The sequence below is a fragment of the Podarcis muralis genome, chromosome 15 (assembly GCF_964188315.1).
Source record: "Podarcis muralis chromosome 15, rPodMur119.hap1.1, whole genome shotgun sequence".
Taxonomy (NCBI): Eukaryota; Metazoa; Chordata; class Lepidosauria; order Squamata; family Lacertidae; genus Podarcis; species Podarcis muralis.
Window position 1 is genome coordinate 2,495,353 of NC_135669.1, and position 27,722 is coordinate 2,523,074.

Below are 27,722 nucleotides of genomic sequence, written 5' to 3' on the forward strand. Positions count from 1 at the left end.
CTAGGGTGCCGTTTGGGAAGGGCAATCTTCTCCCTGCCCCTCACAAATATTTCACTCCCTTGTCTCTCAAGACAGACGGATGCTAACAGGAACACACAATGAAGCTCCCAGGAACCCGCCTCATACATATTAAGGCCATTGGCTGACAGCTTCCAAGGGTTTCAGGCTGTGCTTTCTTACAGCCCTACCTGAAGATGACGAGGATTAAAGTCATCCTTAATATGGAATTTATTGCCATTCGAGTTAAGGAATCCACCAACAATCTACTATTTTAGCTACATGCTTAGGACTTTTATCCACCTAAGACTTTGTTGCCTTATACTTTAAATTATTATTGATCATCTATTGGTATTGTATTTTATCTATATTGCTCATGGTGAACAAATACATATATACTTATTTTGTGGGATTGGGGGTTGTACACTACTCTGATACTTTATATGAGAGGTTTATAAATCTTTAAAAATAATAAATTATTATTATTAAACACATTTATAGACCATTTCACATCATTAAGCCACCAAAGCAGGTGCACACAATAAAAGCGGAATAAAACACAGAATACAAGTTCTGCAAACATTGAAATCAATTCAACAAACTCTAAAACAGCAAAACTAATAATCAAATTCCAAAAACAGCAAAACCATTTCATCAGATATAAAATTGATATTCCGTAAATAAACAAACAAACCTAGGATCTGCACTGCAGCATGTGCTGCCCCACTGAGGTGTGCCCTTCCCTTAAATACTGGAAATAAAAGCATATTTTCTTTTGTACCATTATTGTTTGGCTAAAATGCAACACATTTCTTTTTAACAGTTTTTAGTAAATAAGTCTTCGCAGAGAGGATTGCTAAAGTCACTTCAAGATACTTCCCTCAGATATGGAGATGAGAGAGATCAGCTGGTACTAAAAATATTGTTAGTCTAAGCATTTTTAATGGGCTAAATTATAAGAACTGAATCTGCAGGTTTCCCCTTCTTGCCCTCTCTAATGCATGACAATCCTGTTTCCTTCAGCTTTAATGGATTACAAAGTGTGGAACCAAAGAGATTTGCACTTTAATTTATAGTGCAAACATTCTGTCATTGGAGTAAGTGATTAAATTTGGTGGGAGAGGCAAGACATTGCCCACCCTGCCTCCATTCTGGTTTCACTCTTTCAGGTCAGTTTTTCTAAGGCTGCAGTGCATTTAGTAGGGAGGGACCAAATCCCGTTGAACTGAATGGGGCTTCTCCCAAGAGAATGCATCGGCCTGGGCTGTGCCCTTGTTTTTAACTAAAACATGGTGTCAAAAGTCTCATAAACCAAATTCAAAATTTGCTGAAGTTGAAAGGCCAGGTGTAAGACCATCTCTTTGCAAGGCCAGTGAGGCATGAGCTCATTCATTGTGATTTGGAAGTCTGCCTCCTTCTGGCAGCTCCTGCAGTCGAGCTGGTGCCAAATGTATTGCTCTGATTTCTTTTGGACCCCATCAGTACGGCTGAGAGGGAGACAGCCCAGGACCTCCATACAAACGGCCCAGGCTTGTGCCCCAAGGAGGTCACTTTGGTGCTGCTGACACAGCAGTTTGACTTCACCCCCGGAGGAGCACTCCATTGTCTCTCGAGACAGACAGAGGCCAGCAGCAACAGCAAGCCCCACTGAGTGCAAGGGGCTATTGCCAGGGCAGGACTTTGGGGCAGACACCCTGGGCTCAGCTCACTGGCATGGGCAGAAAGGGTCCCAGAGGTAGCAGGGCTGGCTTGCCATATTTTGAAACAAGTGAAGCAAGACACATCACCATCTAAGGGAGGTGAGGCCATTAAGCCCCAAGTCTAAAATGCCCTGTTTACTCACAGGTAAGTTCAGACACAATCTGTGCTGGCATCAGGGGACCACTGCTGGTTCCTCAAGGATGCAGGCGCTGCTGCTGCTGCCCCTTGTTGTCTTGACCTGCGTAGGAGGGGTGTTGGTGTTGTCTACACTGGTTGGCAGAGGCTCTCCAGCCCCCCCCAGCCCCCGCCGGAGATGCCAGAGTCTGAGTTTCAGGCTGCCTGCATGCACAGCAGATGCTCTGTCACGGAACTATGCTCCTTCCTCTGGCTTCAATGGTCTTACAGTGGGCAGCTCCTTAGAAAGCAAGACACATCGCAGGACTTCCCATTTCAAGATGTGGCAAGCCCATGCTGCTGTGCCAGGGCCCCTCCTGCTTCTACTGGACTACCCTGGACTTCTGCCCCAGAGCCCTCCGCTGATGGTGCCACCACTGGCAACGCAGCCCAGTCCTAGATGTGTGAATGTTTCCAGAAGTGAGCCCCACGGTACTCCAGGAAGCTTACTCCCATAGATGTTATGGGTTTCTATTGATTGCATAACATGTATACACCGCTTGATTGTAAGAAAACTCAATGTGGTTTACAAAGAAAATGTTCACAGTTGCAGCCTTATCTTCTTTGCATTAAGATGGATGTTCCCAGAGAGCAGGTGCAACCTGGGAGGGCTTTTGCCTCTCCCCCCAGCCCAGAAGGGAGAACCTCTGTGCTTCCAGATGATGTTGGTCTAACTCCCATCTTCCCCGGCCAGCAGAGCAACCCGGTCAAGGCAACCCGGGTTGAAGTCCAGCAACATCTGGAAGGCCACAGATTCCACACCCCTGCTTTTGGGTTTATCCTAAGCACCTATTGCTGGAAGTGAGGTGATGGACTAGTCAGCCCTAGATTTTGATCGAGCAGCATGTTGAGAGCCAGGTGGTGTAGTGGTTAAAATACTGGACTGTAGTTGGGGAGAGCCAGGTTTTAATCCTCCCTCACCACAGCGTTCCCTGGAGGAATTCTTTCCCGGGGCCAGAGGTGTAATACAGCCTTTCTCAGCCTCGGGTCCCCAGATGTTGTTGGACTACAACTCCCATCATTCCTAGCTAGCAGGACCAGCGGTCCGAGATGACGGGAGTTGTAGTCCAACCACATCTGGGGCATTTCGCTCTCCAGTGAAGAGCGAGCCGGGGCGCCGCCTGGTCGCAGCGAGAGCCAAGGCGCAGGGCAGCAGCCGCCTTCCCCGGCGGAGCCTGCAGGGGCTCCGGGGCGCCTGAAGGGGGCGCTCGCCTCCGCTCCCTTCGCCGGCGCCGGCCCACCAGGGAGGCGCGTCCGCCCCTTCGCGGGAGCGAGGAGGAGGCGGCGGCGGCGCGCGGCCAGAGCAGCTCGGGGCGCCCGGGGCAGCAGCCGCCTCCTCCTCCTCCTTCGCCCGCCCGCCCGCCCGGTGCTGCGCTGCTCTCCCGCCGCCGCCGCCGCCCGGCCTCTCCCCCGGCGCCTTCGGGCCCCCGAGCCCCGTCCCGCGGTGAGTGTCCTCTTGCAGGCGCGGGGGGGGGGGGCAGCCCGACAGGTGAAGTTGGCGCAGGAGCTCAGCCTCCCCGCACAGCTCCTCCGGGCGAGACTCGGGCTGCGGGGCTGCGGGGCTGCGGGTTCCGGGCCGGGGAGGGAAGAACCAAGATCCCGTCCTCCCGTTCTTTGGAACTCCCTGCCTCTTGAAGATTTGGCGCGCACCGTACAAATTCCCTCGCTCCTATCCTATGTCTTTCGGGGGATGCTTTCCGCAATCAAATCAAGCAAGTTATTTTTGCCTCCGGTGTCTTTTTATTGGGGAAAGGGTGGAATTCGTTCATGTTTTTTTCAAACTATAGTCCGACCCCCAACAGTGTCTGAGGGACAGTGAACTGGCCCCCTGCTTAAAATGTTTGAGGACCCCTGCCTTAGACCCTGGAGATAGTCGTCATGGCTGGGCACTAATAGCCTTTGGTGGCCTTTTCCTTCAGGAATTCATCCTGTTCTCTTGTAAAGCCATGCAAGTGGTGGTCACTGCGACTTCTTGTTGGAGCAAATTCTGTCGTTTAGCAGCTGTGTGTGAGGAACTTCTTTAGTCTGCCTGGAATCTCCCAACATTCAGATTCATTGGATGGTTCTGGGATCCAGGTAGGATTAGGAGAGAGTGAGATGGAGAGCAGCATCTCTCTCAGTGAAAAATGTTTCTGGGGCAGAATGTGCTCCACCCGGATGCACGTGAACCTGAGCACCTCTCATTTTAACATTCAAGCCTGTTCCCTGCACCCCACATTTTCAGACTCTGATTTGCGTGTTGCGTGTGCCACAGACTTGGCCAGCTCACACAGCTCTTTATGGCTGTGCGGTGATGACAGGAGCCAAGGAGTGACTTGACTGAGCTCTGTGAACACCAGCAGGGGTGTGGCAGGGACTTTTCTTGGATGGGTGAGAAGACTTCATAGGAGCCTCCTGTTTCCTCTTCTCATTGGGGTTTTGCCCCAGGACTTTTCCACTTCTCCTGCATTGATCACGTTTTAACACATCCAGCTAGTGCTATTGTCTGCTTCAGAACCTGTTGCGTTTCCTAATGGGGGGGGGGCCCTCGTTGGAATGCTTGATTGCTTTCATTTCTTTCCCACAAGTTTGGCATATGGAGTTGACTTATCTTTCCAAACTGATTCCATTTTGATTATAGTAGCAACTATCTAGATGCCTCTGAGAAGCTTGCAAGGTTGCTTCCCTCTCTGGTATGCTGTCCCAGTGATATAGTGCCCCTGCACATGGAGGCTTCATTTTGCTCCTAGGAAGTGAAATAGTTCCTGGAGGTAGCACTTAAGCCCTTCAGGCTGCAAAGGTAGACTTGATAGTTACAGAAGATGCATGACAAACATCATCAAGCCAGCTTCTCAGAAGTTGCAAAGCTTCAAAGCACTGCAAAATTCCTCGTCCCGTATTTATTAAAAGCAGAATTAATTATGAAGAATAAGCAAGCTTAATTTGCTAGTATTTGGCATGATTGGTACACTTTTCAGAATTCATCTTTTCAAGACACAGAATTTGTATTTCATATATAATGTAATATTTAGGGTTGTGGTCGATGCTAGTCCTACTCAAAGTAGACTTACTGAACTTAATGGTCATGACTCAGGACAGTATTCAAATTGCGCGTTCCATTAGCACAAGGATTTCTGCTTGTGTGACAGAACTTCATCCCCGCTCCTTGTCCTACATCCTTCCCAAATCAGCTCCAAAGGGTTGGGGGAATCTCTAGAACAGGCATAGGCAAACTTGGCCCTCCAGATGTTTTGGGACTACAATTCCCATCATCCCTGACCACTGGTCCTGTTAGCTAGGGATGATGGGAGTTGAAGTCCCAAAACATCTGGAGGGCCAAGTTTGCCTATGCCTGGAAGGAAAGTTGGACGAGATGACCCTTGGGTCCCATTCAACGCTAAGATTCTATGTTGCGCATGTGGGAATCCTTGCACTGGCGGAACATGGGCACTTAGGCTTGTGTCCAGTGTAGCACTAACAGGTTTCTTTATTTTGGTGGGTTCGCTATGCTTTGAACTGAGTTGGATGCAACTCTTAGTTCAGAGAATGTGCATGGCCCTCAGGCCTCCCCTTGAGCTATTCAGGACCTGCTCCCCCAGGGTGTGATTTGGAGGAAGCTGCTCTCCAGACAATGGGGGAAGCTTTTGCTTTGGATCAGCTGCCAAGTGCTGATCCACCCCAATATTTGATCCAGTCCAATAGGGGAAGCAGCAACCTCCTAATCCTGCTGCAATTACACATAAAGCCAAGGTTTGTGGCTGGGCTGCTGTAAACCCAATTCTTCCTTCTTCCAGATGAGGTGTTAACTGTTTGCTCACAGTATCCATTGCTATTTCTCAGTTTATTACCAAGGTAGGTCTGGCCCTAAGTTTGGTCCTATCCAGGCTGCATTAATGTGGGGCATCAGGAGTGTTGTGTTAGCATTTCCTCACTTTGCTGTTGAGCGGAGTTCAGGATTTCATGGTGGACTAGTCTCCTGAGAAGCTATGTGGGTGAACAGAGGCTGGTGTGACTCTGCTGATTCTCTCAAGTGAGCTGAGGGTGTCAGAAGGAAAGTTTTGCCTTTCCTTGGGACACTCGGGCTCAATGGGAGGCTGTTGCTGCATGCCTTAAAATAGCCAGTATTATAAGGTAGGAGCAAGTCTCTCACAAATAAAACTCCACTTGCCATTTGATCACGGTTGTTCTTTCATCTGGGCTCTTTTTATCACTGTTAAATCTAACATGGTTCAGTTCAGCTTCTTTTGTTTTAGCAATTTCAAAAGGCCATGAAAAACTTAAATCATCAAAAGATGAGTTGTTGTTGCCATCCACCTGTCTCAACAGACAATGGAGTGTGCCTCTAGGGGTGAGGTCAAACTGCTGGAGAATCACAGCGCCTGCTGTGGCTGCAGAGACCAGGAACTCCCAACTGCTGCTTGCCTCCCACATTGTTTTTGCTGCCCTAGCAGCATCAAAGTGACTTCTCTGGGGCGCAAGCCTGGGCCGTGTGTCTGGAGGTCCTGGGCTGCCCAGATAACAAGACTCCCCTCTTTCTCAGCCTCACTGATGGGGTCCAAAGAAAAGCAGAGCAAGACGTTTAGCATCAGCTTGGCTGAAGGAGTTGCTGGAAGGAGACGTACAAGGTGCCACCCAGCTGTCTTCAGGACTCCACTCCGGATTTGTGTAGCCTTTTCTTCTCTTGCATGATTTCCTGCAAGGCAGCAGGCATGGATTTTTCCTCTGTGTGTGTTTTTCCCCAAAGACTTTCTCACGAATGAGTATAGCTTAACTTAATGTAACTTAAAAGAAATCTAGGGTTCTTCTGTGATCTAGTTGATAGCATTCCATACTCTGATGTCAGCATGTTATAGACAAAGTATCCTGCAGGCTCTCCGCCTAGTCACAAAACCTATGTGGCCAGAGTTCCTGAATGGGTGCAGAGCCTACGGCTGTTCACACTAAGGCAGCGGTGGAGAATCAATCCTCCAGGCTGCATGGCTGCTCCACACCACTTCTTTGGAACATTCTGCTTTGCATGCCGAAGGTCCCAGGTCCAGTCCTCCAGTATTTCCAGGTAGGACTGGGAGGGTTCCCTACACCTGGAAAGCTGCTGCTAGTCAGTGTAGGCACAACTGAGGTGGATGGGCCAGTGCTCTGACCCCCTAGAAGGCAGCTTCCTATGTTCCTAGATGTTGTTGCATTGGAACTCCCTTCACCTCTGACAACTGGCCATGCCAGGGGCTGTTGGAAGTTGGAGTCCAAGGACATCTGGAGGGCCATCGCTTTCCTGTCCCTACTTTAAAGCATTGCACTTAATGTGCAGACACTGGGATGTGTGGCCAGCAGTGGGGGCAGAGCTCAGTCGCCCTGTCCTCACCATGCATTAGATGTACACAAGGAAGGGGAATTTGACCGCACTGTTAGTGAGCAATTGGGAAATGACACAGCTTGCTTGCAGGCTTCCCCCTCACACTAAGTGAAAGGGCGATGGATAGTTTTTAAGACTAGAAGAAGAGTCTGCAAGATCTGGCCAGCGGCCCATCTAGTCCAGCATCCCCTTCTCACTGTGACCAACCAGATCCTGCCTGTGGGAAGAAAGCAAGCAGGACCGGAACGCAACTCTGGTGAACTGGTATTTGGAGGCATTCCGCCTCTGGCAGTGGAAGAAGAACATGACCATAGCCTTATCCTCCATGATTTTCGTCTAATCTACTGTTTAAACCAACCAAGCTACAACTGTTTTTAGGGTACCTTAAAAATAAACACCCCTACTTATGGTGGTCACATTTATGAATGAATCTTTTCCTCAGTGCCTGGTGACTTAGGGCGTGTTGTTGTTGTTTAGTCGTTTAGTCGTGTCCGACTCTTCGTGACCCCATGGACCAGAGCACGCCAGGCACCTCTGTCCTCCACTACCTCCCGCAGTTTGGTCAGTGGCAAATTCCAAGTTGAGCAATTGTAGTAATGGACATGGTGCTCTTGTGCAACACCTCCCCCCCCCAAAAAACCAGACTTTCTGTGGTGAGGAAAGTGATGAGGAAATGCCCTGGAAAGTGTGAGATAACAGTTGCTTCACACCCACCCCATGTAACCTCCCCACCAACAAATCAGAGTGACTGCTCAGTGGACAGGCAATGCCATATATCCTCCCTACAACCTTTGTGCAAACAAATCAGAATAAATGCTCAACAACAAGGCTGCCTGCAGGTGACATCAGCTGCTGCTCCCTCCTTCAATCTCAGCAGTGCTGGCTTGCACTCGTTGGGACTGGCCGGCCAGAAGGCAGAGAGAGCAGCAGTTGGTGAAGCCAGAGCCAAGGACTGGCAGAAGCAACTAAGGCTTCTGTTTCCTCTGCCCAGCTAGCTCTAAAAGGCAAACTTCCCCATATCTTTTGAGGAAATTGTGTGGATCTTTCTTCTGGGGAACTGCCTGTCTGTCTCCCATTCCTCCACCTTAATATTGGGATTTTTTTTAAAGCAAAGAATGTGCCAGAATCTCCCAGTCCTTCTTCCTAACACAATGTTCTCCCTTCCTCTGATATCTCATAATTTACCACACTGGTCTGGTTCATTTACTACATCCATGTCCCTCTGTTCCTCCAAATGGCTCAAAATGTCATTCACGGGCCTCCCCACTTCTTCCCAGGGGCAGACTTTGGTAATATGGTGCCCTGAGCAAGGATTTGGCAGCCCCTAACTTTGAGTAAAATATAAATATAGGTTGCAGCATTATTGTTGTTGTTGCTGTTAATTCACCCTCTTGGCTTGGCACCCTGTGCTGCCCCTTCCTCTGTATTTGATCCTCACAGCAACCCTGTAGGCTTAGCCCTGTAGGCTAAGATAGATTGACTGGCCCAAGGTTGCCCAGGGAGCTTCATGGCTGAGTGAGGATTCAACCCCTGGCTCCCGGGTCCTAGTCTGACGCTCTAACCACTCCACCACACTTGCTGTCAGTTGATCTTGGCAGGATAGTTCTGGCTCCAGGCTGAGCTACAGATCTGTTACCAGTTTTTCAGCTACTGCTAAAAACCCACCTGAGGGACCTACCTGTTTTGGGGACGTGTGGGATATGGGGCTTCCAAATGTTTTCAATGGGCCGCCTCTGTCTGGCCTCCTCCAGATCACTCAGCTCCCAGGCCTTGCTCCCTTCTTCTCCAGCTCTTTTGCCTGGCTGGGATGTGTCATGGAGCTGTAGTAATGGCTCTTGCCTGCCTGAAGGGAGAGATGTAGGAGCAGAAACGGTTGACCTTTGTGTAACTGAAAGGACATAAAGATGGGAGTCACATCCGCTGCCCCACCCAGGGAGATGCCTATGAAGAAATGCAGCCTTCAGGCTGACAATGCCCCGCCGCCCCCCCGCCACTCCTTTCAATGTCATCTTTAGGGTTTCAACCGCCTTGACCGGTTGAGGAAGCCTATTAAGATGGACACATTTCTATTTTTTGTTTTGAAGAATTTATAAACTGCTTGATTAAAAACAAACCAACCCTTAAGTAGTGCGCATAAAACAATTAATAATATACAAATAAAACCAGCAAAGTTTTAAATATTCAAAACTCATTTTATGTCTGGATAGGCATGCTGAATGGTTTGTTTAAAGCAGTTTTCTGAAGCAGTACAAGGCGAGTTTCTGCCTGGTGTTTATAGGCAGGGAGTTCCAAAGAACAGGTAGCCGCCACAAAACAAGACAGACACGCAGATGCAGAACAAATATCATGTCGCGCTTGTAAAAGTGCACAATCTGCAGATCAAAGCGGTTGAATGGGTTTGTAGCGGGCAAGGTCCCAAGCTGTTAAGGGCTTTATATACTGATAATAAGACCTTGAATTTTGTCTGGTAGCAAATCAGCAGGCCAGTGCAGATCTTTGAGCAGAGGCATCATGTGCTAGCAGGATCTCACTCTTGTTAGCAAGATGGTCACACACTGTGTTTTAACATCGAGAGCTGCAACAGGTTCTTCATCTGGCAAGGCGAGTTCTGGTAGAGCCATCTGTCACTCATCCTTCCACTCATCCTTCAGGCAGCAGACACCTGGAAACATTTAAAGTGGTGCCTGCACGTTATTTATTTTATTTTTATGTGTAATCTGCCCTTCAACCTGAAGGTTCCCAGGGCAGTTACAACATTTGATTAAAGTATAATACAACAGACATAGCTTTCAAAAACCACAGAATCAATAAACACCCTCTACTTCCTAACACAATCAGTAAGGCAGCAGCAAAGGAATCAGTCCTTAAACCAGCTAGGTCCATAGGTCTGAACCAGCAAGCGCTTCTCCCATAGATTTGTAGTGGTAGACTAGCATAGATGGTCTGACCTGTGGGTTTACTTTGGGCGCTATTTCCCCCCCCCCTTCCTCCCGCCCCACCTGATGGAACTGAGAGCTGCAGATGGAGCACGAGAGAAAAGATACAGAAGTGCAGCAGCATCTTCATAGCTTGGACTTTGTTTTGCGCCAAAAGTGGTTGCTGCTTGTAGCTATTTAATTGCAGTGTTTCATCAGCTGGTGTCTTGAGGAGCAACCTCTGAAAACGAAGGGCTAAAAACTGGCGCTGCTCTCCCAAATTATCTGGTCCCTTTTCACTTCGTATTTCAGCTGGTTGACTAAAATCCCTTATTTTGGCTGCTGATCCCTTATTTTCGAGGCTGCTGGTCCCATATTTTCAAATCTGTAAGTTGACAGCTATGCATAATTCGCACTTTCTGAAACAATACATGAACCAAAAGGCAGTCAGCCTTCTCTGAATCTTGCAATGCCATTTTCCAGCCACGTAATGTTGTGTATGCTAAGGTAAAGTGTGCATTAAAATGCATGCATTGATGAAAGTAACATTGATGATGTAATGCAGAAATTCATTACATTAGGGGAAATGTTATTTGCCAAAGTGTATAAATTATGCAAAATTGCATACAAAAATGTGTATGTTGGAAATTCACAGTAAAAGGCTGATGAGGACTTAAAAACAAATGATGCGGAAATGCAGAGAACTGAACTTAAGATTGAAAAAATGAGAAATTGACAGAGACGGCAACTGATTGATTCACCCCTTGTGGAGACTTGGTTCATTGCGGTCTTAGCCCCTGGGCCGTGGCCAGCAAGGTCTATCTACCCTAAAACACCCCCCCCCCACGCGCATAAACAGGCCGTGGCATGCTCGGGGAGGTGTCAGCCCAGCATCCTCTCCTGGGAGGTTGTGCTTTGCTGCAAACTTCCCAGCCTCAGCTGCAAAATATATGAATCAGGTCTTGTGGCTGTGAACTTCCTGCCTGGTTCTCTGGGTGCTTTTGCTTGTCTTCTGCCTCCCCCACCAAAGCCTCCTGGGCCAGCACTGCTCCCCCCCTTCCTGCTTCTTGATGAGAAGGAAGCAATATGGTGTGGCCTACGGCACCAAATGTCTGGCGCTGACAATTGCTTGCGTTTCTGGGGACCTCCCTTCCTCTCCTAGATCTAGGAGCCACTCCCACCCTCATAGAATCATAGAATCATAGAGTTGGAATAGACCACAAGGGCCATTGAGTCCAACCCCCTGCCAAGCAGGAAACACCATCAGAGCACTCCTGACATATGGTTGTCATGCCTCTGCTTAAAGACCTCCAAAGAAGGAGACTCCACCACACTCCTTGGCAGCAAATTCCACTGTCGAACAGCTCTTACTGTCAGGAAGTTCTTCCTAATGTTTAGGTGGAATCTTCTTTCTTGTAGTTTGGATCCATTGCTCCGTGTCCGCTTCTCTGGAGCAGCAGAAAACAACCTTTCTCCCTCCTCTATATGACATCCTTTTATATATTTGAACATGGCTATCATATCACCCCTTAACCTCCTCTTCTCCAGGCTAAACATGCCCAGCTCCCTTAGCCATTCCACATAAGGCATCGTTTCCAGGCATTTGACCATTTTGGTTGCCCTCCTCTGGACACGTTCCAGTTTGTCAGTGTCCTTCTTGAACTGTGGTGCCCAGAACTGGACACAGTACTCCAGGTGAGGTCTGACCAGAGCAGAATACAGTGGCACTATTACTTCCCTTGATCTAGATGCTATACTCCTATTGATGCAGCCCAGAATTGCATTGGCTTTTTTAGCTGCTGCGTCACACTGTTGGCTCATGTCAAGTTTGTGGTCAACCAAGACTCCTAGATCCTTTTCACATGTACTGCTCTCAAGCCAGGTGTCCCCCATCTTGTATTTGTGCCTCTCATTTTTTTTGCCCAAGTGCAATACTTTACATTTCTCCCTGTTAAAGTTCATCTTGTTTGTTTTGGCCCAGTTCTCTAATCTGTCAAGGTCGTTTTGAAGTGTGATCCTGTCCTCTGGGGTGTTAGCCACCCCTCCCAGTTTGGTGTCATCTGCAAATTTGATCAGGATGACCTTGAGTCCATCATCCAAGTCGTTGATAAAGATGTTGAATAAGACCGGGCCCAAGACAGAACCCTGTGGCACCCCACTAGTCACTCTTCTCCAGGATGAAGAGGAACCATTGATGAGCACCCTTTGGGTTCGGTCAGTCAGCCAGTTACAAATCCACTGAGTGGTAGCATAGTCAAGGCCGCATTTTACCAGCTTCTTTACAAGAATATCATGGGGCACCTTGTCGAATGCCTTGCTGAAATCAAGGTAGGCTACATCCACTGTGTTCCCTTCATCTACCAGGCTTGTAATTCTGTCAAAAAAACGAGATCAGGTTAGTCTGACATGACTTATTTTTCAGAAATCCATGCTGACTATTGGTGATCACAGCATTCCTTTCTAGGTGCTCACAGACTGTTTGCTTAATGATCTGCTCCAGAATCTTCCCTGGTATTGATGTCAGACTGACTGGGCGATAATTATTTGGGTCCTCTCTTTTCCCCTTTTTGAAAATAGGGACAACATTTGCCCTCCTCCAGTCTGCCAGGACTTCGCCTGTTCTCCAGGAATTCTCAAAGATGACTGCCAGTGGTTCTGAGATCACATCTGCCAGTTCTTTTAATACTCTTGGATGCAGTTCATCTGGCCCTGGAGACTTGAATACATCTAAACTAGCCAAGTATTCTTGTACTACCTCCTTAGTTATTCTGGGCTGTGTTTCCTCTGCTGAATCATTTGCTCCAAATTCTTCAGGTCGGGCATTGTTTTCTTTATCGGAGAAGACTGAGGCAAAGAAGGCATTGAGGAGTTCAGCCCTTTCTGTGTCCCCTGTTTGCATTTCACCATCTTCTCCTCTGAGTGACCCCACTGTTTCTTTGTTCTTCCTTTTGCTACGGACATACCCATAAAAGCCTTTTTTGTTGCTTTTAACCTCTCTAGCAAGCCTGAGTTCATTCTGTGCTTTAGCTTTTCTGACTTTGTGTCTACATGTGCTGGCTATTTGTTTGAATTCCTCTTTGGTGGTTTCCCCCCTTTTCCATTTTTTGTACACATCCTTTTTTAATCTTAACTCAGTTAAAAGTTCTTTAGATAGCCACCCTGGCTTCTTTAGGCACCTTCCATGTTTCCGTCTCATTGGTATTGCCTGAAGTTGTGCTTTTACTATCTCCCTCTTAACAAACTCCCAGCCATCATGAACTCCCTTTCCTTTTAGTATTACTGTCCATGGGATCTCACCCAGCACTTCCCTAAGTTGTATGAAGTCGGCTTTCTTAAAGTCAAGAAATTGAGTCCTAGTATGCTTGGCTGCTCCTTTCCGCTGTATAGTAAACTTCAGAAGAGCATGATCACTCGCGCCTAATGATCCTTCCACTTCTACCCCACTAACCAGGTCATCAACATTGGTTAGGACCAGATCTAAAATGGCTGTTCCTCTTGTTGCTTCTCCCACTTTCTGGACAATGAAGTTGTCTGCAAGGCCAGTGAGGAATCTGTTTGACTTTATGCTCTTGGCTGAGTTTGACATCCAACAAATATCCGGGTAATTGAAGTCCCCCATTACTACTATCTCCCTTCCTTTTGCATGCTTGGCCATCTGTTCCAGGAAGGCATCATCTATGTCCTCCGTTTGGCTTGGGGATCTATAGTAAACTCCCACAATGAGGTCTCTGTTATTCTTCTCTCCCTTAATTTTGACCCAAATGCTCTCACTTTGGCTTTGAGGTTCTAAATCTTGGATCTCTTCACAGGTATACACATCCCTGACATATAACGCCACTCCTCCTCCTTTCTTGTCTGGTCTGTTTCTCTGAAATAGATTGTATCCCTCCATTATTACATTCCAATCGTGGGACTTATCCCACCAGGTTTCAGTGATGCCTATTATGTCATATTTAGTTTGCTGTACCAAGAGCTCAAGCTCATCTTGTTTATTTCCCATGCTTTGCGCATTAGTGTACAGACATTGAAGTCCATTAATCATTCCCCCGTGTCTCTTATTTAAGGATTTTTTCCTCCCACCACTAGGTCTGTTTGCTTCATTTGGTCTATGACATTTGGATGATCATCTTCATCAATTGATAGACTCCTACCTTCAGGAGCACTGTCTCCCTCCCCCACATTAGTCAGTTTAAAGCCCTCCTGATGAGGTTTCTGAGATTTTTGGCAAAAACATTCCTCCCAACCGTTGTGAGGTGCACCCCATCGCTTGCCAGAAGTCCATCTTCAAGAAACTGCAGTCCGTGATCTAAGAATCCAAACCATTCCTGTTTGCACCATTTGCGAAGCCAGTTGTTCACTTCCACTATTTTTCCCTCTCTCCCTGGGCCACGTCATTCAACTGGGAGGACAGATGAGATGACAATTTGTGCATTTAATTGCTTCAATTTCCTGCCCAGAGCCTCGTAGTCTCTTTTGATCCTCTGGAGGCTATTGCTTGCAGTGTCATTGGTTCCCACATGAACCAAGAGGAAGGAGTATTTGTCAGTGGGTTTTATGATTCCTTGCAGTCGTTCAGTTACATCTTGGATCTTAGCCCCGGGGAGACAGCACACTTCCCGAGACATCTTGTCAGGCCCACAGATCACTGCTTCTGTTCCCCTCAGTAGGGAATCCCCTATCACCACTACACGCCTCCTCTTAGGTTTGGTCAGGGTTCTTCCGTGAGCTGTCCATTCCCTGAGGACTGACTTTGCTGCTCGTCTTCATATACCTGATCGACTGTAATGAGGGAGAGATCCTCAAATGGAGTCTGTTCTTCGTCTTCCATGCTAGGGGAGAGGACTTCAAAGCGATTGTGTATTTCTAAACAATCAGAGCGAACCCTGGGCCTCCTACTTCTTTGAGTCACGTTTCTCCATATATCTGGCACCTGTGTTGGTGAACTAGCCTCCTTCTCAGGGGAGTCCCCTGTCTCCTCCTTGGTGGAGACAGTGTTCTCTGTTGCTTCCAAGAAGAGCTCCAGCTCTCTAATTCTTTGGAGCGTAGCTACATGTTCCTCCAGTTGGTGGACCCTGTAATGAGCCCTCTTCTTGCTCCTCAAGGCAAAGTGACCTCCTGCTTTATTGCTATCTCTCTAAATTGTTGCTCCATAGTGGTGGCAGTTAAGGGACGCGGGTGGCGCTGTGGGTTAAACCACAGAGTCTAGGACTTGTCGATCGGAAGGTCGGCGGTTCGAATCCCCGCAACAGGGTGAGCTCCCGTTGCTCAGTCCCTGCTCCTGCCCACCTAGCAGTTCAAAAGCACATCAAAGTGCAAGTAGATAAATAGGTCCCGCTCCGGCGGGAAGGTAAACGGCGTTTCCATGCGCTGCTCTGGTTCGCCAGAAGTGGCTTAGTCATGCTGGCCACATGACCTGGAAGCTGTACGCCAGCTCCCTCGGCCAATAAAGCGAGATGAGCGACGCAACCCGAGAGTCGGCCACAACTGGACCTAATGGTCAGGGGTCCCTTTACCTTTACCTAGTGGTGGCAGTTATGCCCATTTTCTGCCTCATTCTAGCTGATAAACACACACACACACACACACACACACACACACACACTGCCATTGCTGCTTCTCCATCCCTTGTTGTTTAGTCGTTTAGTCATGTCCAACTCTTTGTGACCTTATGGACGAGAGCACGCCAGGCACTCCTATCTTCCCCTGCCTCCCGCAGTTTGGTCAGGCTCATGTTTGTAGCTTCGAGAACACCGTCCAACCATCTCGTCCTCTGTCGTCCCCTTTTCCTTGTGCCCTCCATCTTTCCCAATATCAGGGTCTTTTCCAGGGAGTCTTCTCTTCTCATGAGGTGGCCAAAGTATTGGAGCCTCAGCTTCAGGATCTGTCCTTCCAGTGAGCACTCAGGGCTGATTTCCTTAAGAATGGAGTGGTTTGATCTTCTTGCAGTCCATGGGACTCTCAAGAGCCTCCTCCAGCACCATAATTCAAAAGCATCAATTCTTTGGCGATCAGCCTTCTTTATGGTCCAGCTCTCACTTCCATACATCACTACAGGGAAAACCACAGCTTTAACTATACGGACCTTTGTCGACGAGGTAACGTCTCTGCCTTTTGAGATGCTGTCTAGGTTTGTCATTGCTTTTCTCCCAAGAAGCAGGCGTCTTCAATTTCGTGACTGCTGTCACCATCTGCAGTGATCATGGACTTCTCCATCCCTGGAAGTCCATAAACCTTCAAGCAGCAGGTCACAATCTGGCTGGCTGTCTTTGAAGAAAGACAAAGAGGTCAGTGGAAAGAGGAGAGAGAGAGAAATATGTACAGTGGTACCTCTGGTTGCGAACAGGATCCGTTCCGGAGGCCAGTTTGCAACATGAAAAGAACGCAACCCACAGCGGCGCATCTGCGCATGCGTGAGTTGCGATTCGCCGCTTCTGTGCATGGAAGACTTGTGGCCAAATTGGAAGTTGCATGGAAGTTTCGGGGCTCCTGCTTCCACTTCCTTGTTAAGGAAGGAAAACCATGTTGCAGTAGGATGTTTTCCTCTCTGTGGCTTCAGGAAGAGGAGATTAGCATTTGGGAATTGTGGGAATGTCAGAGAATTCTGTCAAAAACAGACATGGGAGTGGAATTGCAGTGTTGATGCTCTTGCAAGCTAAACCCACCAGAGGGTACATTGCCAAACTTGGAGCTCTGCATGACGTCTGGTGTGGACCTTGGGCTATGTGGGGAGCAGAAGCAGGGCTAGAGGGCCTCTTGGGACTGGTTCACATGTATGAACCTATCTGGATAACCTAAATATCAGAAGAGCATTTAATTCATTAGTCTACAGAGCATAACATGCATGCTCATCACTTGATCGCAAGTGGTCACTTGCATGTGAGAACAGGCTCTTGCTTGCTCCATCTGGCATGGCCGTCTTCCCAGCAGGCCAAGCATCATACAGCTGCGCTGGCAGGAGTTCAAAGTAAGTGTAGCCCAAAACATCTGGAGGGCACCAGGTTGGGGAAGACTGCTCTAGAGAAATCTAGCAGTGAAAATGAAGGCATGCAACAACATATTTTATTGGGCTCCACTTACTCAGCCTAGATGTGTGCTGCTGGGAATATGCTACTGTTATTACATATTTAGCAGTTATGATCGTAATTATTTTAATTAATAGCCATTCCAGGTTAGCCCTTTCTAGTCAGCTTTGCTGTCACATTCTTTGTCATAAAAATCTAGGGTCACCATTGCTCACTTTGTTGCAGTTGGGATTCCAGGTTAGGAGAAAACATGCCCAAGCATGCACAGGCAATAAACCATCAACCTGACTGTGAGGGACAGAGCAAAAGAAAAGTTGGATTTATAACTTTTATTATCACCTGGAGAGCATCACTGCAGCTGTTGTTACTGCTCCTCCAGGTGTCTGACATGGTTAGATCTGCAACTTGCTCTGCGCCCTTCTCTGCTTAGAGCTCCTTTTCTTATCAGGCACTTGCGGTTGGCAAGGAGGAACCTGCAGGCTGGGGGGACGGGGACGGGCGGGGGGCGGAAGTGAGGTCTGTGACAGGAAGGCAAATGTCGGTCGCATCATGTGGTCTAGGAAGGAACCAACTGTTTTTCAGTCTTCAAGTTCCCCTTCTGGAGAGCGACTGTGCAGGAGAGGAACAGGGCTTTGGGGTGTGCTGAATCTTTGGAGACAATTGCTGCACCTCACTTTGGGGGTTGTAGAGGTAGGTACAGGATTTGAGGTCTCCTGAACAGAGCCAGGGCTGCAATTGCTTGGAGAATTGTGTGGTTTGGGGGTTCTAGCCCTGACAAAAAATTGGGAAGCCCACTTCTAGGGTCCTTGAGTTGACATTATGGACTGTGCTTCTCTGTGAGGGAAATTGCAAGGTGCTAGAGAAGCCATTTTATTTAAAAAAATTCTCAGAAAATAATATCTGAGGTAGAGGTATCAGGTATTTTGGGGGGAGGATTCCAGCTGAACTGTTGGAGAATTTCACCAGTGCCCTGGAAAATATTCGGTGAAATCCCCTTCCTGTGTGTAATTTCAGCCCCCAAGAACAGAGTGGAGAACTTAGGGAACAACTGTTGATGGAATTTTATTATTGAAATGTAATTGGCGGGAGCAGTGGGCTTGTCCCCTACTCCTTCCAGCCTTCTCCTCCTCCAGTGAGAAGGCCCATTGCTTCCTTCATCTACCTGTATGACCACCAACAATATACAGGCGTCCTCCCACTTACTTGGCCCCCCACATGCATAAATGAAAGTTGTGTAAGTGGGGGAGCACCCTCTAAAAAGCTTCTAAATGCCCATTTTTTCCTGCTCCCACTCTCCACACAACTTTTTCTTTAACTAGAGTTGAAGCTCTGGGTCCACCTGGAGGCTGGAGGATGTGCGGAAAGGTGGCTGCTGCTGCTACTGCTACTGCTGCTGCTGCTGCACTACCGCATTCATCGCTGCTAGGCAGGGAGGCTGAGCAGCCTTAACAAAGCCCCACTGGACCTCGTGTCTCTTTGGGACTTCCTCCGTCCTCACTGATGTCTTCCTTGGGCCCTGGGGAGGGTTTCCTCACAAACCACAAGGACTCTCTAGCTCTCTCCTGCCATTTCCTCATATGATTTTCTTTCTTTCTTTCTTTCTTTCTTTCTTTCTTTCTTTCTTTCTTTCTTTCTTTCTTTCTTTCCCAGTGCTGTGCATGCAAGTGGTCACAGACAAGGCAATCTCGCATATGGGGGGGGGGGTGCCTGTGCAGTTTAATTTGATAGTAGCCAAGCTGAAATTTCTCAAAAGGGAACTTACTTAGATTTCCCTCTCTCTCTAATATTTGTTATATTTCTTTTGAGAAGGCTCTTTCTGTTAGTTGTTAGCATGGTCACCCTGCTTGCAAATTTAAGGCCGCTTTTGACACTCTCCACTGGCTAGTTTCACTCATGGTGGTTTTGCTTGCATGAGCTGGGAGCTTGCTGGATCCAGTCACTGCTGCATCACCTGCCATTAGCAGAAGAACCTTCAGGTTTCCAGGAAGCTGCTGTGCCTGATACTGGTGGTTCCCCAGCCTTAAAAAGAAAAGCCACGTTGCACACATGAACCAGATGCCTTATGGTTCACTCCAGTAGCTGCCTAGCAAGAGCTGCAGAGCAGGGAGGAAGAAGGCACTCAGGGCTATTTCCTTGCCTCTGCGGAAAGAATAGCTGCCTTTGACCCTCTCTCAGCTGTCAACTTGCAGCAGCCATTCCCCCAGACCTCCTGACTTGCTTCCACCCCAGCTGGTCACTTACTGGTCGTTGTAACTGGTGCCTGTGGTTTCTTTCTTTGTCCTCCCTCTGCATCTTTTTTCTTAGGTGTGATGTCTTTTAGACTGTAAGCCTGAGGACAGAAAATGTCTTACTTCTGGTCTTCATATGCTGCTCTGAGAGCCTCTTCAACTAAAGAGCAGTGTAAAAAATAAAAAAGCTTTACATACCCAACTAATAAATGATTGAATAGAGTTGTCCTGACAATTGGGGAGGAATAGGCACAGCATCTGCTTAGCATGTGGAGCATCCCAGGTTCAGTCTCCAGCATCTCCCGGACCGGGGGGGGGGGAACCCTTGCCTGAAAGAGCTGCTGCCACTTGCTGGGGACAACACTGCACTTGACTCGGCGGCACAAGGCAGCGTCCTCTGCTTCCGGGGCCAAGAGCACTTCCTCATCTTCTCCCTCCTGGAATGCACAGCCATTCCTTCCTATTATCCACCAACATTCCCATCACCCTCTCTTCACAGAATTCTTATCCTTTCCTTTTCAGGCCCACAGGGTCTGCTGGTGGAACTGCCATGGCGGTGAATGTGAATCTCATGGGTCCCGCTCCATGGGGCTTCCGCATCACAGGGGGACGGGACTTCAGGAAGCCCATCATTGTATCTAAGGTAGGTACCCTGTCTCCTGTTCCTCCCACTGGCTGCCCATAGAGTGCAGCAGAGTTCCCCTTCTGGCCTGTGGGCCACATGATGGATGTTGCTGATGGGGTAGGCAGTTCTGCATGGGAAATGACCTGCTGCTTCTTATTACTGTCTTGTACTCTGGAAAGTCAGGCAGCGAGAGAGCCACACACAGCAAGGAAACGTAAAGTGTGTATAGCAATGAAACTTAACTCCCACACCGCCCTCTGCTAACCAGGTAAGATTGTCTGCTGTTCCTTACTTGGCACCTTCAATCAAGAAGGCAAAAGGGGGCCCTGCATAAAAAGGCTGCCGTGTGGCAAACCCCGGTCAGGGTTCCAGTCACTCCGTTCCATTTTCCGCCTTCTCTAGTTTTCTGTTTCATTGCCCTCCCTCAGTTAGCCAGCATTTTGTTCTTGCTGAGCATGCTCAGTCCTCACTGAAGTGTTTTGGTGAGGGTGGGGTGCTTGGCGAGAAATTTGATTCAGTTTGCATTGTTTCATTTTCTTAAACAATCCACAAAACATAAGCATCCTCCCGGGTTTTATACATCTCCGGCCAAGGAACATGTCCGAAAATGTACACACATTACATTAGGGCAAACTGTTCTGGAAAATGGGGTATACTAATTAAAACGGCATACAAAAATATGTTTATTAGGATAAATTCACATTAATGTGCTGATTAATTTTCATGGGGGTATTTTTTTTTAACATGCAGATTGCTGCAGAAATGTGGAGAGCTGAATTCAAGGTTTAAAAAATTAGAAATTGAGAGAAACCAAAAATAACAGATTTGTCCATCCCTTTTGGTGCCCTGTCCCACTTATTTTTAAATCTTGTCTTTCTTGATTGATTTCCATTGCCAGTCCCCAGTTCCATCCCTAGGGACATTTAAAACTAGCTTCTGAGTGTGAGACAGGAAAGGACCCAACCAAACTCGGTTTCCACGGAGCTGGTCTCTTCCTCAGTCTTCCGTTTCCAGCCACTCTCTTCCTCTGCCCTCCCACCTGGTTTTCAGTTTTCCCCTTTCAATAGTTGTTCAGAATTCTGTGGGCACTGAGTGTTCTCCCAAGTGCACAGTGGTGCCGCCTTGGCTGCACAAGTATGAGCACTCAAAAAATTTGAGGCAGAATTATAGAGATGGGATGCTAACTGGAATGGGCTGCTAAATCTTGCCAAGAGAGGAAGATGAGCAGGTGTAATGTGTGTGACATGAAGACAGTTACAAAACTCTGATGTGGAAGAGACTTCATCTGTGGGCCACACAGTGCCGCCAGGTGACTATATTGTAGCTGGAAGCTTCAGCAGGTACTTGGACAAGGAGGCACAGTGTATTGACTCAAACAAAAAAGGTTTGAATCCGCATGACAGGGTGAGCTCCCTTTGCTCTGTCCCAGTTCCTGCCAACCTAGCAGCTCAAAAGCACACCAGCACGAGTAGATAAATAGGTACCGCTGTGGCAGGAAGGTAAACAGCATTTCCGTGCACTCAGGCTTCCATCACTGTGTTCTGTTGCGCCAGAAGCGGGTTAGTCATGCTGGCCACAGGACCCAGAAAGCTGTCTGTGGAGAAACGCTGGCTTCCTCAGCCTGAAAAGCGAGGTGAGCGCTGCACCCCATAGTCGCCTTTGACTGGACTTAACTGTCCAGGGGTCCCTTACTTTTACCTTTACCATTGCCTCAAACTAAATAGGCTCTGTTTTGCTGAACAACTTGCTGGGTGCTCTGAGTGGAATTTCCTGTGGAAAAGCGGGAGTGAAGAGACTGGTTGGCCTGGCTGTTCCTGCATTGAATGTCTTTGGGGTTTTGCAGGACATCCTGGAATGCTGAGCTTTTTTTTTTTTAATGTGCTGCTTGGGGCAGAAGCTCTAAAAGGAAGCTGCCCCTTTTTCTGGGCTGGGCACTGAGCCAAGTGTGACCCTTCAGTTTATAATGAGGAGAACAGATCCTGTTTACCATTTCTTCAAGGAACCAACTCCCTGGGAACAGACTGTAAGTCTATGGTGCTGCACATGGAGACTGTAAGCAGCAGGGGTCTAATATACTTCTTCCTTACTCCCCTCTCCAGGGCTGGGCAAGGGAATATCCCTGCCTCCCCCCCCCCCTTAGCACAAAAGGAAGCAGAAGGTGTTCTGCCCATGCTGTTTGCCCCCTTGCTGGGCAGATTGAAATCAGAGTGGAATCTCTTCCAAAGCATTGCTATGGAAGTGTCAATTTCTTAAAATAAAAAAAATAAACATTGCCAGAATCTGTTAAAGGCACAGAAGCCTTGGTGAGTAAGGTGGCCACTTGCCCAAAATACAGGAAATACATAATAAAAAAGAGAGCAAAAGGCAACATAAATCTGAATAAAATGTCACATGCTGATTTACATGTGAAGATGCAGATGTAGAAACAATTGCCATAATTGAACGTAAAAAAATGCAAAGCCTTTCCTCATAGTGGGGTAAATTGACCAGGCGACCTGCGTGGCTGCTCCGTCTCCTGTCCAGGTGCTGACTCTGGGTGGGCAACTTCCAGACGCCCCCCCCCCTCCTTTGGGTGCTTTGTCTTTAACTTGGACTTGGACTGGGTGGCCTTTCCTGAGCTCCTTCACTTAGATGGCTGCCCTCTGTGAAGGCTGAAGGTGAATCTGAGAAGGTTGGGGGTCTGGTCAGTGTCTCTGTGGGCTGAGGACCCTATATGCTGCCTTGGGTTCTGTGGAAGAAATGTAGGCTATCATTAGATTTGCTGCAATGGTTGTGTGGGTTAATCATTGGGGGCAGTCGTCTGGGGCCAGGCTACCCCAACACAGGCTTTTCTGTGGGAGATGTTAGGTAAAGGTAAAGGTACCCCTGCCCGTACGGGCCAGTCTTGACAGACTCTAGGGTTGTGCGCTCATCTCACTCTATAGGCCGGGAGCCAGCACTGTCCGCAGACACTTCTGGGTCACGTGGCCAGCGTGACAAGCTGCATCTGGCGAGCCAGCGCAGCACACGGAACGCCGTTTACCTTCCCGCTGGTAAGCGGTCCCTATTTATCTACTTGCACCCGAAGGTGCTTTCGAACTGCTAGGTTGGCAGGCGGTGGGAGATGTTAGGGACTTGTTTATGTGATCTGGGCTGCCTGAGATAGTTTCAGAGGTTGCTATTATCCTAAATCAGCAACCGCCTGTTTGCATTGCCAAGGAGGTTTTTGAGTGATTCAGCCTCACCCCTTGGGTGGTCATTGTGTGAGCAGGGAATTCTGTATTCCGCCCACCAGGTGTGCATAAAGAGAACCTTGCTTTTGCCTATAGCCTTTCATGATGATTTATCTGGGAGAACTTGAGCAAGGTGAGTCAAGGGCCACACATTTTCATTAGCAAGTCTTTCCTCACCTCCTGTTCGCTGGTGCCTGTGGACTTTGCATTTGTAAATGAATTGGAGTCTGAAGTGAGTTAAGAGTGACTTGTTCCAGAATTGCAGTCTGGTGTCTTGGGATCCATGATAAGGAATAGAGCAGCCCAGTGTTAATTCTGGAGAGAGATCTCCTCCGGCTCCCGTGGGTTACCAGGTGAACACCTTTGCCTTGGCAACAGCCTTATTCGTTCACTCAGTTATAAACAAAATATTAATTGCCAGCTTTCTGAGAGGAGAAAGTCATAAGGTGAGCAAACCTGTTGTCAGACACTTGACTGCTGATGGTGGCTAGAGAGTGGTCACTGTTTTACTGCAAAAACAAAACTAGAATAAGAGTCACAGATGTTGTAAGGGATAAGGGTGTTGTTGTTTTGGTCTCTTTACTAGCATTTCAACAGCATCACATGTCACAATAATGCATTGTTAACATCCAGATGTTTCCAGAATACAGGACAAAAGAAACATTCAGTATTTATGTAGCTGCCTTGAGCGCTATTTTGAAATGGAAGAGTATGCTATAAATTATTGTAATAAACTGCAGTGTTTAAGGGAATCTTTAACAGAAACTATGACTGGAGTACAAAGATGGTTAAAATATTGCAAGACACTTACAGAATCAAGGAATTGTAGAGCTGGAAGGAACCCCAAGGCCATCTAGTCCAACCTCCTGCAATGCAGGAATCACAGCTCAAGCATCCCTGACAGATGGCCATCCGACCTCCAAGGAAGGAGAGTCCACTACCTTCATGAGCCAGCTCTTACCATCAGAAAGTTCTTCCTAATGTTTAGTTGGAATCTCCTTGCAATTTGAGTTACATTCAGATTATATCATTGTTTCCAATACATCAATTGATATAGAGCAACTCCGACATTGCTCAAAATTTTTGTGTGATCTCCATCCTTCTTTTAATTATATACTTTCTTTAAGCCTCCCCATTTCTGCAATTTTTCAAATGTTGCAAAACCAATCTGTAGCCAGCATGAGAAAGACCATCAGCATATGCTGTTTATTGGATATCCAATTCTTCATGGCTGTCAAACGCTTTTATATAAGGAGTGTGACACTTCTTTGTTTTTAGAATTATCCATCACACTCCAATAATGTAAGTTTAAGATTGAAGGGACGTTGTAATTCAACAATCAGCCTAATTGCATGAACAATTCTTTCCATCCCCCTCCCCCGGTAGGCACACATTTCTGGACACATGGATTTTGCTGTGCCATGTAATGGAGTGATTTAAAGTAGGGTGAAAGTGCTTTTAAAATAATAAGAAAGGCATTTTACAAAGTGACTGGCATTATGGAGAGAGCTCTCTGGATGAATTTAGAAACTGGCACTTCCCCAAAAAGCAGTGGGCCTTGTTAAAAAATACTGGTTGCTTTGCCAGTTTTGTATTTTGCTCTTTGTGGTCTTCATGGCAGTAACTTGCTTAGTCCATAATAAGATGTTATAGCATAAATGCACAGTGACTTAGTTTCTTTCCCCAAATTGTCAAATGCACACGGTGAAGCAGAGCCATACATTTCAAAAGGCCATGTCACAATACACTTATTAGCCTTTATGGTGCAACAGGAATCTTTTGATGTTTTTGCTACAGCAGATTTAACTCTGTTACTCTTCTGGAATGTTTTCAGTCGGGTTTAATTAACTTTTTTCTATTAAGCATAACACATTGCAAATCCACTTTTAATCTTTAAGATGGGCGGGTGCAGAGACTCTTAATAGGGGTTAATTTAGCCCATGTTATTAACTAATCCAGACAAATCCTTTGTGCAGACGTTTGTTTGGATATGGGGACAGAGCCAGTGGAAGGAAACTGTACAAACTCCATAGCACTTTGAGATTTTATTATATTAAGCAGTCTAACATGTTAAATAAATAAAGGAGCTGGTGGGATAGAATGTCTGCTATTCATCTGCCTTCATCTTGATGCACAGTTGGGCATGGCTTGTTCCCAGGAGCCGCATTTTAGCTTGATGTGTCTCTGCCTTTCTCATTCTTTATGCAGGTGACTGAGCATGGCAAAGCAGCTCTAGGTGACCTTCGTCCTGGTGATGTCATAATCTCCATCAATGGAGAGAGCACTTCCGAGATGCTCAATGTGGAAGCACAGAACAAGATTAAGCAGAGCTCTGGGCAGCTGCAGCTGCAGGTGGACAGGTAAGGTTGCCTGTAGCAAGGGCCAAATTAACCATAAGCAATTGCGCCAGAGGTTCCTGGCCCCATAGTTTTGGGGAGCCAAATCAGAGCATCCATTCCTTCACTGTGCCTTTAATGATGCCATCAGTGAAAGTAAAATAAAGGAATACTGAAAGGCACAAAACTGGAATGAGCAATGTCAGTAATCAAACATGAAAACACTTTAGTGCTTTTTTCCTGGACGGACAGTTGCAGTCCTTCTCTCCATTTCCATTTGGGTTGTGGACAAATAGGGCTGCCATTCTGCAACCCTGCTGCTTTGGGAAGTTCTAGCAACTGCTCTCCTGTCTTGAGGGGGACAAGAACTGCTGTTTTAGGAGCTGGGGAGGATGCTTTTAGCTCTTAGTTTCAGCTGCAGTGGGTTGTCCTTTCTTTTCTGTCAGTTAACAAAAGGCAAGTATGGTGCTCTTTACCAATTGCTTGGTTCTCCCACAAATGCCATTTAATTTCATAAAATTCAAGATATTGATCCGTGGTTGCTGAGCAAAGGCCCATGGATGTTCCTGCATTGAAAGTGAGGGGCCTTATTTAAAAGGAAGGAGGAGGAATAAATCCTATCAAGAGTGACAGAAGAAAAAACTCTAGCTTCTGCTTACTGTAAACAGAAGCTGGAGTGGAGCGTTGCTCTCTGGGTAACTTGCAGAAGATTGGAATTGTTACACCTAAAAAGTTTGGTGTATTTGACTGCTGAATTTGACTGCTAAAACACTTGGGGGGAACCAGCTGTGATTTTTGGGGTGTTACTGTGAGCTCAGTTCTGGTTTCGAAAACAAACTCTTGTGCTGGACATGTGCTCAGATGCACCCTCTTCCGTAATCCTAAATGAATCTCTTCCACCCTACAGTTTCGCATCTGGATCTGGTTGGCAGATTCATGAGATGCTAGTAAAAAAGAAAGAAAAAGCAAAAGTAAATCAAAACAACAACAATTTAGGCTATGCAAGACTGACATCTGCCCACTCTTGAGATAAAGACACGAAGGGACGAGTGGACCGGCTGCACCAGGAATAGGAATGGACTGTGTCCAAAGTGGGAACTGTGACTGTGGGGTGTGAGGCCTGTGGCCTCCATTATGGGAAGCGCCCTAAGGTTCCTGACCATTGGTTCACGTTCTGCTGTGGGTTAAAGGCTTGGGAGGTGGGCAGGGCCTCCTTGGATTAACTCCTGGAGCCTTCTGTTAATCTTGAAAAAGAGCAGTAAGAAGTAACCCAGTCCCAGTTCTCAGGCCAGTTAATGCAAACAAACTGGGATGACAGATAGGGTGCTAGGACTTTTTACATTTTAAGAACACTCTTAAAGAAGTGTATATGAAAACCTATGAGCATTTAGGTGTTTGCTGTTTTGTGTTATTGTGACATTTCCCTTCTCCCAGCAAGGTCTGTCCTTAGGAGCCCACTCTGGGCCTGCTTGTCATACGTGGGGACTGCAGGGGTCAGACACTCTGAAATGGTGCACCCAGCCATCTCCTTGGCTGTACCCTGGAAGCTGCAGGGGAAAGCAGCTAAAATCCCTGATCTTTTGTGTACAGCTTGTGGGTTATAAGGACAGAGCCAAGGACTGGTTGGCTGGAGTTGACCGACTATTGGCTTCCCTTGCGCAGTGTTCAGGAGCTGTATCTTTGGCTCTGAGAGCATGCTAGTGGTTTGCAAAGCAGCACAAAGCTAAGCTGGGGCGGATTAGCTGGGAAGGGAAGCAGCTTGGGCAGTTGTTTTCCTGCTGCCCAGGTCTGACTGCTTCTAGAGCCTGGGGCTGTTCTTGGGGGGAAGGGGCCGTGCTTGTCTGTATATTCTGTGCCAAAGGGAACTTGGGAGGTGTAGCTTGGTAAGCTCTGCAGATGAGGGGGGTCCTGTGTGAGGGGGTCAAAACCAGCTTCTTAGTGCTGCTCTGGTTCTCCTTTATTTATGCTGGTGTGTCTACTCTACATGCACAGATTCGGTGGCCAAGGAAGATCAAATTCCACCATAAGAATTATGACAGAAACCTAATCTGCGCAATGTATGTTTATTGCAGTGTATTGTTATTTTATTGTTATGTTTTTGTAGAATTAAGGTGGATTTTGGTTAAGCACAGGCCTGGCAGATGCCAAGGCAAGAGAAAAGGCTTTTGAGGAGGGGAGTGAGG

The 27,722-nt window shown here is 47.4% G+C and overlaps 1 protein-coding gene across 3 annotated transcripts in view; it reads left to right on the forward strand.

The window, feature by feature from the left end:
- Positions 1-3,246: 3,246 nt before the first annotated feature.
- The window catches only part of PDLIM2 (PDZ and LIM domain 2), a 52,810-nt gene continuing 28,334 nt past the window's right edge, over positions 3,247-27,722 (forward strand). For 2 of the 3 annotated variants that reach the window (XM_028708066.2, XM_077919634.1), the window contains exons 1-3: positions 3,247-3,316; positions 19,889-20,009; positions 25,412-25,563. In XM_028708066.2, the coding sequence (XP_028563899.2) occupies positions 19,917-20,009; positions 25,412-25,563 (245 nt within the window). In that variant the 5' untranslated portion in view covers positions 3,247-3,316; positions 19,889-19,916. Of the gene's footprint in view, positions 3,317-17,717; positions 17,829-19,888; positions 20,010-25,411; positions 25,564-27,722 lie in introns of those variants that run through there. The other variant, XM_028708067.2, reaches the window with a different exon arrangement.